The 11,884-nt window shown below is 49.8% G+C and overlaps 1 protein-coding gene across 1 annotated transcript; it reads left to right on the top strand.

Annotated features, from left to right (window-relative positions):
- The first annotated feature begins 204 nt into the window (after positions 1-204).
- EFCAB9 (EF-hand calcium binding domain 9) lies at positions 205-7,463 on the top strand. Its single transcript, XM_036424240.1, has 4 exons — positions 205-439; positions 4,902-5,050; positions 5,592-5,768; positions 7,344-7,463. The coding sequence occupies exons 1-4, from the start codon at positions 283-285 to the stop codon at positions 7,461-7,463; spliced, it is 603 nt and encodes a 200-aa protein (XP_036280133.1). The 5' UTR covers positions 205-282.
- The last annotated feature ends 4,421 nt before the right edge of the window (positions 7,464-11,884 follow it).

Genomic DNA, 11,884 nt, shown 5'->3' with positions numbered 1-11,884 from the left:
GTTACAATTGACATTAAATATTCTATATATTTTTATTCATTTCAGAGAGGAAGGAGAGGGAGCGAATCATTGATCGGCTGCCTCCCGCACGCCCCTCAACCCAGGCACGCGTGCCCTGGCCGGGAATCGAACCGTGACCTCCAGGCTCATAGGTCGACGACGCTCTGGTTAGACTGTTTCCGACTCTGTTCGGTCCAGGAAGACCTCTCCCAGCAGAGTTTCTCGGGGGCCAACATTCTAGTTCCGAGGCCGCATTCTCCGCTCCCTCCCGGTTGCCGAGCCATGGGCATGAGGAGCTCCTCCATGAAGCTGAAGACGGGGTCGTTCCTGTGGTGCCTCTACCTGGACAAGCTGTACTGCCTGCTGTCCGTGAGGAACGTCAGGGCCCTGGTGGAGTACTTCCGCCTGCTGGACGCGCACCGCAGCCACACCCTCAACGGTCAGTGCCCTCACAGCCGGCTCCTGGGTCGGGACCTGGTGTCTAGTCACCAGCTTACACTGAAGCCTGGTGGCAACTCAGTGAGGAGGACACCACTGCAGGCTCGGGGTTCAAATCCTGGCTCCGCCCCTCACTCCTTGGAGATCTGGAGAGTGTTGTCACCCTCTTTATTTTAATTTTTTCTTCCATTTCAGAGAGGAAGGGAGAGGGAGAGAGAGAGAAAAAAACAACAACAACAACAACAACATCAATGATGGGAGAGAATCATCCATCAGCTGCCTCCTGCACATCCCCTACCGGGGTTCGAGCCTGCAATCCAGGCATGCTCGAACCAAGACCTCCTGGTTCACACATAGGTCAACGCTCAGCTGGGCTCAGCACCCTGTTTAGGTCTCCCTTTCCTCGTCTGTAAAAGGATTCTAATAACGGAGTCCGTGTTGTGGTTGGGGGAGAGGACAATTAAACAGGCGAAAGTACGGAAAATGCACAGCACCTGGGGAGGACTCGGGGTCACTGTCATTGTAACCATTCCTGGGGGTCAAGCCCCCTGCAGCAAGACTTCTCATCTGTCAAATGAGATGTTTGTGTCCAATAAATGATACGCTGGGTCCCTTCTAATTCTTGGTAATTGTGAGTGACCAACAAGTACTGGTAATCCTCACCGTGCCTGCGAGTGCACAAACTAATAGAAGATTAGTTGCAAGACTTCAGGGGTTTTTAGAGGACTGAGTATAAGTAAGGTTTCCTATCCATTCCCTGTGACCTGAGAGAGACTAAGGTCATTTGTGAGTGAGGGGTTTCTTCCATAAAGATTTTTAAGAGTTCATTCGATCTTTAAAATATAATTAGAGGACACCGTCATCTCCTCGTCATTTCCTACCTGTGCCTCTCGTCATGCATAGATTTTCACAGGGTAAGTCACCAACTCTCCCCAAGAACCCAGTCCGCGATGACGCAGCTGCAGGGCACCGAGCGGTAAACAGAAAACCCGGTGCTGAAACCCGTGGCGTTCTGACTCCAAAGCCCACTCTTAGTCTCACGGGAATGCCTGCTGAGTCTGGTCTCCCTGGCAACTCCCTCCTCCCTCATGATGCAATACCTGAGGGGCAGGCGTGTCTTCTGGTCACAGGGGACTGGATAGTTTACCGGAAAGTGTGCGACCCAGCCCTGATACTGCCTCCCGGGCCGGTGGTGTGCCTACGGCCCCAGAGACTTGAGGGGGCCAGAGCCAGCTGCGGTAAAAACAGCATTTGTTGCCCAGACGGTGTGATTCAGTGATTGAGCATCAACCCATGAACCAATTCAATTCCCAGTCAGGGCACATGCCCAGGTTGTGGGCTCAGTCCCTAGTAGGGGATATGTAATAGGCAGCTGATCAATGATTCTCTCTCATCAATGATGTTTCTCTCTCTCTCTCTCCCTTTCTCTTTGAAATCAATAAAAATATATATTTTTTTAAAAAGAATGAAAAACGGTATTTGTTAAGTAGCTACTAAATCCATACCAAAACATCTCTCAAGGAGCAACTGCACAAACATCACTGTAGATATATACAGTATATGTACTAGGGGCCCAGTGCATGAATTTGTGCACCTTGAAAGGAACTATGGGCCGTTCCCCTGCACAGACCCTCCCACCGTGGCCCCTGATCCCCTGTCTGCTGGTTACCCTGTTCCTGCTGCTGCCCCTCCCACCCACTGATGGCGAGGAGCAATTTGGGCTGGTTTGAGTGGCAGATGCTGCCCCGAATGCCCCTCAGGAGCAGGGGGAGGTGGAGAAGCCCTCAGGAGCTGGCAGCCACTGCTCACCTGCTGATGGCACTGAGTGATTGGGGCTGGCAGCAGGTGCGAGCACAGGGCAGGACTGAGGCCCACGGGAGCAGAGAATTGTCAGTAACCACCAGAGGCTCAGCCTGATGACAATGACTGGCACCCTGCCTTGGTCTGGTGCCCCCACTCACCTGCTCCACCACCCCATCATGGCCAATGCCTGCCATGTTCCACACATGCCCCCTGGTGGTCAGCACACGTCACAGCAAGTGGTTGTTCAGTTGTCCTACCATTCGTTCTATTTTCATATTAGCCTTTTATTATATAGGAATATATTTATGGTCTGTTCCCACATGCTCATACCTGGGAAGGACCATCATGAGACCATCAGAAGCCCCCGAACCAAGACGTGTGGCTGGGTCACTGAGCCCGGAGCAGCTTGCACTGGGACTCCACAGTGGGAGTGCTCTGTGTGCAGTGAAGCCCGTCTTCTGCAGGAGGAAGCCTCTTGGCCAGCGGGCTCGGGGAAACCGCACGTAGACAGCGACCCGTGTCTCCCTCCGTGCCCGGGGCGGTGCGTGTCCGCGATCGGCAGAGCCGCCCAGCGCCGGATAAACGTGTCCCGAGGCTCGCTCCTTTCATCTTCGAGGCCGAGACGGATGATTAGTGAGCGGGATTTCAGCACAAGCCTTCCCTGTTCTTCAAATTACAGGATGGTCATCCCTGATTGTAGGACCGAATACCCTTCACTCATGTACCAAGGCGCCGGCTCCACCCTGGGACCGGCGAGGCTGTGGCGTCAGGGATCACCGTGCGGCCCCTGGGGTGGTCAGCGGCCGCACATCACCCGGAGCTGGCCAGAAAGGCAGGCCATCCCCGCCCGTTTCCCCGTCAGAGTCTGTGCTTCACAAGACGGAGGAGTTACCTGGAAGGGACAGCTCCTCTCCGAGGCTCCTGGGGGAGCAATGATGCCACTGTCCCCGCAGGGGGCGCCTTCCGGGAGAGGGGGCCTTCGCGCTGAGCCCTCCCCACGTAGCCAAATGCACTCGCTTCCATAGGAGCAGGAGGCACAGCGATGCTTTTGTAGAAGCGTGTGCAGAGCGGCCACAGTGTTTGGACAGGTTCAAGCCCCGGGCTGATGAGAGGGCACAGTCCTCTCGTGGCAAAGCCACATGCAAGTCCCAGCGAGGAGGACAGAGCCTCCCCACGCAATGACAGCCAAAGGTCATGGCTGTGAGCTTGAGCCTACGGTCGGAACACGTGGCCCCACGTGACTGAGTGGTGTGGACTTGATGGAGTTCAGGTGCATGTAGTTGAGCAGGATTGAACCCCAAGAGGATGTTGTAAACATCTTGGCCACGCCCTCCCTTTGCCCCATCACGGAGTCTGGCTGTGAAGTAGACACGCTGTCACTGTGGGCGCTGTCACTGTCTCTCCATCAGAGAGGCAGCGTCCCTACCGGGACCCAGCGTTCATTCTCTCGTCTGTCTGACCTCGATCCTTCACCGCCCCTCTCAGCTCACCTTTGGCCGTGCTGGCTCAGCACAAAAGAGGAATGATTGCCGAAACCGGTCTGGCTCAATGGATAGAGCATCGGTCTGCGGACTGAAGGGTCCCGGGTTCGATTCCGGTCAAGGGCGTGTACCTGGGTTGCGGGCACATCCCCAGTAGGGGGTGTGCAAGAGGCAGCTGATTCTCTCTCATCGATGTTTCTAACTCTCTATCCCTCTCTCTTCCTCTCTGTAAAAAAAATCAATAAAATCAATAATATATATAAAGAGGAATGATTTCTTAAAAATTTCTCTTGTTTTGTCTCCACGAGTGAAAGGGCCAGGTGAAATGACAGCTTCTCGAAGCACGTGTCTGAGGTCCCCAGTGAGAATCAGCTCTTCCCTCCATGTACGGGGAGCGTGTGCCTGGTTACCTCCACACGCCTGTCCGCACGTGGAGTGCGGGAGCGGAGTCAGAAACCACGTCCTCTCCGCCCTCGCTCTCCAGCCTCCAGTGCAGCCTTTCCTCAGGCTCAGGGCAATTAAGGTTTAAGGAATCGTGGGAGGTGCAGTGGCAAAGCCAGAAACAAAATAGTATCATTGCTAGCCGGGCCGGTGTGGCTCAGTGGTTGAGCGTTGACCTCTGAGCCAGGAGGTCACAGTTCAATTCCCGGTCAGGGCACAGGCCCAGGTTGCGGGCTCGATCCCCAGTGGGGGGCGTGCAAGAGGCAGCCGGTGAGTGATTCTCTCTCAAAGAATCATTGATGTCTCTTTCTCTTCCTCTCTGAAATCAATAAATGGTTTAAAAAAATATATTTTGAGCCGTAGCTGGTTTGGCTCAGTGGATAGAGCGTCCGCCTGCAGACTGAAGGGTCCTGGGTTCGATTTCAGTCAAGGGCACTTACCTGGGTTGTGGGCTCGATCCCAACTGGGGGGCGTGCAGGAGGCAGCCGATCAGTGATTTTCTCTCATCATTGATGTTTCCATCTCTCTCTCCCTCTCCCTCCCTCTCTGAAATCAATAAAAATATATATATGTTTGTAAGAAAACATTTTGAAAAAAAGAAAATCGTTGCTTTTCCCAGGTCACTGGCTTCCAACATCAGTACCATCCAGGCGGCTCCCAGTGCGTTAGCCTTTGGAGCTGTTTCTGAATAATCCATCTCCTTGTCCTCCCCCCTCTCCCCCCACCATCCCCCCACAGATGTGCTGTTCTACCACTTCCTTCATCACGTGACTAACTGGACCAGGAAACAGATCATGAATGTGTTCAACATGCTGGACTGGGAGGCTGTGGGCGAGATCGGCTTTGACCAGTTCTACATGCTGGTGTGCATCGTGCTGGCGCACGAGGTGAGTGTCGGCGGGCCCTGGGGCAGCCCCAGCCTCTCACTGAACGAGGCCCCGAATTCAGAGCGCACCCAGCATCTTCGTCCCTTTCCCGCAAACTGGGAAGGCAGACAGTGTGGGCAAGAACCACTCCTGGCTCCCACGTGGCCCATCCCAGCATCACCCAGCCTCTCCCCCCGCCACCTCCCCCCTCTCCGAGGATCTCCTGGCGGGAGGGGTGACGGGCATGGGTTCCCACCGGACCTGCACCCACTTCTGCCGTGTGTTTCCCTCTGGCTCCGTGTGGAAAGGGCCCTGTGCCTGCATTGTTTTCGGTCGAGGTGAGGATAGGCGTTCTGGTGGCCAGGGGTCTGTCCAGTGGGATGATCAGGACAGGCGACTCGGTTCCCCTGAGGACAGATGTCGAGGCAGCACTGCCCGCAGCAGCCTCTCCACCCGGAGCCGGCTGCGGCTTCGCCCCGGCCGGTGGCCCTCTGGGGACTGGGCGAGGGGACAGAGGCGGCACCAGCAGCGCCGTTCCTGGGCGGCTCCTTTCTCCCCGCAGAACCACCTGGAAGAGCAGTTCATCTTCCGCCACTCGCGGCCGGTGTTCGAGCTGCTGGACCTGGACGGGGAGATGAGGCTCGGGGCGGAGAGCTTCCAAAAGTACGACTTCCTCTTCAACATCAAAAAGCACGACCTCCGGGAGTTCTACCGCGACTTCGACATCACCGGGGACTGCGTGAGTGCAGGTCCCCCAGGGGGCCTGGTGCTCCCTGTCCTGAGGCGAGGACAGCGTCCCGCTGCCCGGACAGTGAGGACAGTGAGAAACCTGCTCCGGGCCTGGCCGGTTTGGCTCAGTCGACAGAACGTGGGCCTGAGGTCCGAAAGGTCCCGGGTTTGATTCCAGTCAAGGGCACGTACCTAGGGTGCAGGCTCCTGGTCAGGGTGCATGCAGGAGGCAACCAGTCGATGTATGTCTCTCACATTGGTGTTTCTGTCTGTCTTTCCCTCTCTCTGAAAGTCAATGGGAAAAATATCCTCAGGTGAAGATAAAAATTAAAAAATAAAGAAAACGTGCTCCAGCATGCCATGGCATGGCACTGGGATCAGAAAAACTGGAGATTCACAGGCCCATGGGAGAGAGAGGACTGAATAACTGCTACATACGAGAATTTGGATACAAAATTACAGCTTAGAGAAGGATAATATATTAACTAGAGGCCCGGTGTATGAAATTAGTGCATGGGGAGGGTCTCTAGGCCTGGCCAGCAATCAGGGCTGATCTGTGGGACAACCGGTGGGGTGATCAGGCCCCCCTGCTGGCACCTACCTTGGTCAGCCTGGCACTGCCTGCCTGCTGGCCTCGCCCCTCGATCACTGTGCCACCGGTCACCTCCCTTTATAGGAAGTGACCAGTGGGGGAATGTGTGTGTGTGTGTGTGTGTGTGTGTGTGTGTGTGTGGCAGGGGAGGCCCTGCTGGCACCTGTCTTGGCTGGCCTGGGGTCTGCGGTCTGGGGGCAACTCCTGTGGTGAGCATCTGCTCCCTGGTGGTGAGTGCATGTCATAGCAACCAGTCATTCTGCCATTGTGTCTATTTGCATATCAGGCTTTTATTATAAAGGATATGGCAGGAGTTTGGTGTTGGGGAAGGGCATAGAGAGCTGAGCGAGTAGAAAGAAGAAATTCTGTGATGAGAACACAGGAGCAAAATCTAAGAGACCACTGGGGTGAAGACTGTGAATTCTGCCTATTTAGGGAGGAAGTCCACGTTGGGGAAGCCAGGGGGAGGGGAGGCTGAGGAAGGTGGGTCACATCTGAACCTCAGGTGCCAGCCTGGAGCGTCTGGCCTGGGAGTAAAAGAAAGTGACTCTGGGTTCCTTCAGAGTCTACAATAGAGGCTCTGTCCCTGGCTCCTCGACTACAATCTGACGATAATTTTGTCCTAATTACCAGCCTCTTTAAGTTTCCAAGTTTTTATTTATTTATTTTTTTTTACTATATTTTATTGATTTTTTTACAGAGAGTAAGGGAGAGAGATAGAGAGCTAGAAATGTCGATGAGAGAAAAACATCAGCCATCCACCTCTTGCACACCCCCCTACTGGGGATGTGCCCGCAACCAAGGTATATGCCCTTGACCGGAATCAAACCTGGGACCCCTCAGTCCGCAGACCGACGCTCTATCCACTGAGCCAAACCGGCTTTGGCAGTTTCCAAGTTTTTAAATGAGAAATGCTTATAATCCTGCTGTCATCTGAAACAAAGTATCGAGTCCTTCCTGAAATAATTTTTCTTTTTTATCTCCCAACAAAAGCACCTGAATTACAAGGAATTTAAGCTGTTTACCATCTCCACCATGGACAAGTACCAGGAGAAGCAGAAAGAAGAGAATGAGAATGAGGAAAAGTCTCTGCTCTCAGAATCTACTGCATAACGTTAGTGGGGAGGCAAGAGAGGAACTCCTTGAAAGAAATTCATCTGAAAACACAATATAAGGAATTATCACTGTAAGCATGTTTAAAAATAAATGTGAACACCCAAGTATATCTCCACATTCCTTTTGATATGTGAAGGGTCCAAAGGAGTGTCCTTTAGACAGTAAGTTCATCACTTTGATACCGGTAACCTGTGGACCTTCCATACGATACAAGGATGCCATGCGAAGCAACCGCTCTCTCTGTCCATCCACATGTCCCAGTTCTGCTGCTGCTTTTCACATCAGCCTGTTCATTCGGTCCCTGTGGATCCAATCAGTTGCCCACACTTCCTGGGGCTAAGCAGTTGAAAGCAGGCAGTGCCTCCCCAGTATTAGGCCCCTCGTGGTCCAACACTTCCAGACCGTCAGGTCTCCCAATCCTTAGGCCAAAACTACCTGGATGCAATACTTCAAAATGGCGACTGGTGACGTGCCTCCAACCACAGGGGAAGTGACTTTTAAGGATCCCGGGGTTGTGTGCTTCCTAGAACCTGACTTACTCTCCGAGTCAGGTGCTTAAACAAACAGATCACATCTGCTCAGGCAGCCCTGCTGGTGTGGCTCAGTAGCTGAATATCAGCTGAACCAGGTCACAACTCCATTCCCAGTGGGGGCACATGCCCGGGTTGCAGGCTTATTGTGGATGTTTCACTTTTTTAAAACACTAGAGGCCTGGTGCATGAAATTCCTGCACTCGGGGGAGGAGGTTCCTCAACCCAGCCTGCACCCTCTCGCAGTCCAGGAGCCCTTGGGGGATGGCTAAATGACGGGTGAGGCCCGCTCCCGGTGGGAAACTTGCCTAAGCTGGCAGTCAGACATCCTCAGTGCTGCCTCAAGAGGCAGGAGAGGCTCCCATCCCACTGCTGCACTGGCCTGCTGGGAGCCTGGCTTCTGGCTGAGCTGTGCTCCCCCTGTGGGAGTGCACTGACCACCAGGGGACAGCTCCTGTGTTGAGCACCTGCCCCCTGGTGGTCAGTGTGTGTCACAGTGACTGGTCATTCCAGTGTCTGGCCGAAACTGGCTCTCTGACATCCCCCAAGGGGTCCAGGATTGTGAGAGTGCAGACTAGGTGGAGGGACCCCATCGATGCACGACTGGGGCCAGAGAGGGACGTGGGAGGTTGGCCAGCCAGGGAGGGACTGAGGGAAGGCTCTGGGGTGTGTCCGGCCAGTCTCGTTCAGTACCTATTGGCCAGACCGCAGCAGCAAGCTAATCTACTGGTCAGAGTGTCTGCCCCCTAAGCGAGTAGTTGAGCGTCCTTAGCATATCATTAGCATATTATGCTTTGACTGGACGACCAGACACTTAGCATATTAGGCTTTTATTATACAGGATATTTTTATTAATTTCAGAAAGGAAGGGGCAGGGATAGAAACATCAATGATGAGAGAGAATCATAGATCAGCTGCCTCCTGCACACCCCACACTGGGGATTGAGCCAGCAACACTCAACCATAGAGTATCAATCTATGAAAAAAAATTTAAAAAAAATTTTAATGTATATGTAGGTATACTTAAAAAAAGTTTCATTATTTTCACATTGAGTCAACTCACTGTGCTTTTAGGATAGAGCTTATCAGACCAAGTACCTTCACACGCGTTGGATGGTAGTAACACTATTATGACTATGTCACAGTTACATTAGAATTTCTTGGTCGGCAAAGAAAGTTTGCTCAGGGACCTGAACAGTGGGTGGCCAGGGGCCAGCAGTTGCAGGGCAGGTGAATGGCAGGCCTGACTGAGGTGGTGACTATAGTTCCAGCTCAGGACCAGCCACAAAAAGGAAAGCTTTTAGAGGTAGCTAATTAAGCCAAGTGAATCACTTCTCTCCTATTAGTCCTCAGTCCTCCCGTATTATCTGGTGGCTAATGCAAAAACAAAGACTAGAAAAGGCCAAATCAACTATTGAATAGTATGCTGACAGCCATGAGCTGGGCAGTCACCACTGTGAACAGCTCGGATGGAGCCAGGGACAGAAATCACGGGAGACTGGCTACAGCCAGGTTCTTCCCTTCTCTTTTCCCATAAGTAAAAATACTAACCCACAGCATCTGAGAGTTGGTGGTGGACACAGGTGTTATTTACTAATGTGTCCTATTACTAATTTTACTAATTTGCTAATTAACAAGACTACTGAAATAGTAGTCTTAATAATTGGCATAAAGACTGATTTGTTTTAACGTCAATGGGAAAAAGAGATGAACATTATTCAGTAAGTAGTGTCAGGAAAAGCAGGGAAGACAGCTGGGAAAAAGTAATCCTGGGTTGCCACTTCCTTCCTTGCACCAGCATAAAACCATAAAATAAATAAATACATGGGAATAAAACTGTTTAGTCTCAGAGTAGGTAAGTTATGAAAACCCAGAAGTCATAAAACATAAGACTAATAGATCTGACCATGAAAAACTTAGTATTTGCATATAAATTACATAAAAATAAAAAAACAATGTGATAGAAAATTACTAATTTCATTAATATAAAGATTCTTGCAAACCAGGAAATGGGCAAACATAAAGAGAATTCGCCAGAAAAAAATACCAATGTTCTTAAAATTTACAGTAAAATGCTAACCTTTACCCAAGGAAAAAACACAAATTAAAAACTTAGAGGACATAGATTTTCACTTAGATTGTCAAAGACCAAAAGATCAGTCAAGGAAATAAGAGCTGCCATACTGCTATTGTATTCAATTGGCCAAATCTATTTGGGGGCAAGTCAGCATCTACTTCCTGTTTATATACACTCGTTGATCTAGCAATTCAGCCTCTTCAGGAGTAAGATGTACAGTCAGTCACAAACATGTGGGAAAGGACTTTCATGGCAGACAGTTCACAGTGGCAAACTGGAAACAGCCAACCTCACCAGAACCACGTGTCTGAAATCACAGTGGTACCCCACAATGGAACCCTATTGCAGCTGTAAGAGGAACGGAGCAAATCTATCTTTTCTTGTATGGACAACCTACTAGTCCCCATTAAAAAAAAAAAAATCAAAGGTGTAGAGTCATACATTCATTTATGGAAGAAAACAATGTAAGGTGGATGAATATACTCATACCTGTAAGACCACCAGCAGCAGCAACTGGGAACTTAAGAGAAATATAAATTATTGGGCCCTACTCAGACCTACTAACTTGAGCGTCCGGGGGAGAATCAAGCACTTTGTGCTTTAATAGCCTTCCAGGTAATTCTAATGCATGCTCGAGTTTGAGAACCACAGTGCTAGCCGTGGTCGGCAAACTGCGAGCCACACACGGCTCTTCAGCCCCTTGAGTGTGGCTCTTACACAAAATACCACAGCCTGGGCGAGTCTATTTTGAAGTGGCGTTAGGAGGTTAAGTTTAAAAATTTTGGCTCTCAAAAGATATTTCAATTACATAGAGAGCTCTTGCTGGCACTAATTGCTCATGGTTTGGTCTGTCATTGTTGATAGTGAATTTGGTCGTTTTTGATGATGTTCTGAAGCTGAAAGCCGACAGACCAACTATTGGCACAATGTACCACTGAAGCCAAAAGAAGCCGGTGTGGACAGAATGTATTGAGTGTTTTTATTTTTATTTTAAAATATATTTTGATTTTTTTACAGAGAGGAAGAGGGACAGAGAGGAACATCGATGAGAATCATTGATCAGCTGCCTCCTGCACAACTCCCAACTGGGAATGTGCCCTGACCGGAATCGAATCCGGGACTCCTCAGTCCACAGGCCAACGCTCTATCACTGAGCCAAACCGGTTTCGGCTTGAGTGTTTTTACTCTTAATGTGGTATACAGGGAGATACTAGAATAAGTTTAATCAATTTATCATTGTTTTTATCAGTGTTTTTATGTTTGTTTTTGTCATCTTTATTGCTTTTATTGTTTATTAAATCAATTTATATATTACTTTCATATACATTTTACTAATTTTCTTTTATCTCTGACACTTCTATCGTAGAGAAAGGGCAAATAGCAATATTAAAATAGTCCTAATTAACTTCCTTTCAATGTGCACAAATCCACATTGACTTTGTGCCACTAGCTTTACATAAAAATTTGTCAAAACCTGCCAATTTGTTAAAAAAAAAAATGGGTAAGAAATGAGCACAGTGCTTCTGAAAAACTGAATTAGAAGTTTTGATTTACAACATGATTCTTTTTTTTTTTTTTAATTTCCCTTGCTAATTGGGAAAAAAGTAATTTTTTATTATTTAAATGGTTAAACCCTGACTGGACTCTACAACATGATTCTTAAAACAATGTATTTTAGGCCAAGATTTCAATGCTGAAGATAAAGCATACCTATAATGACCACATATGGTTTGGCACAGCAGATTCTAAGTCTGATGATAATAAAGTTATTTATTGAGTTGAAGTTTTAAAAAAGAGAAAAAGCTTTTTAG

The sequence above is a fragment of the Pipistrellus kuhlii genome, unplaced genomic scaffold (assembly GCF_014108245.1).
Source record: "Pipistrellus kuhlii isolate mPipKuh1 unplaced genomic scaffold, mPipKuh1.p scaffold_m20_p_8, whole genome shotgun sequence".
NCBI classification, from domain to species: domain Eukaryota; kingdom Metazoa; phylum Chordata; class Mammalia; order Chiroptera; family Vespertilionidae; genus Pipistrellus; species Pipistrellus kuhlii.
Note: the sequence above shows the minus strand (reverse complement) of the source record. Positions and strands in the feature narration are given on the sequence as shown.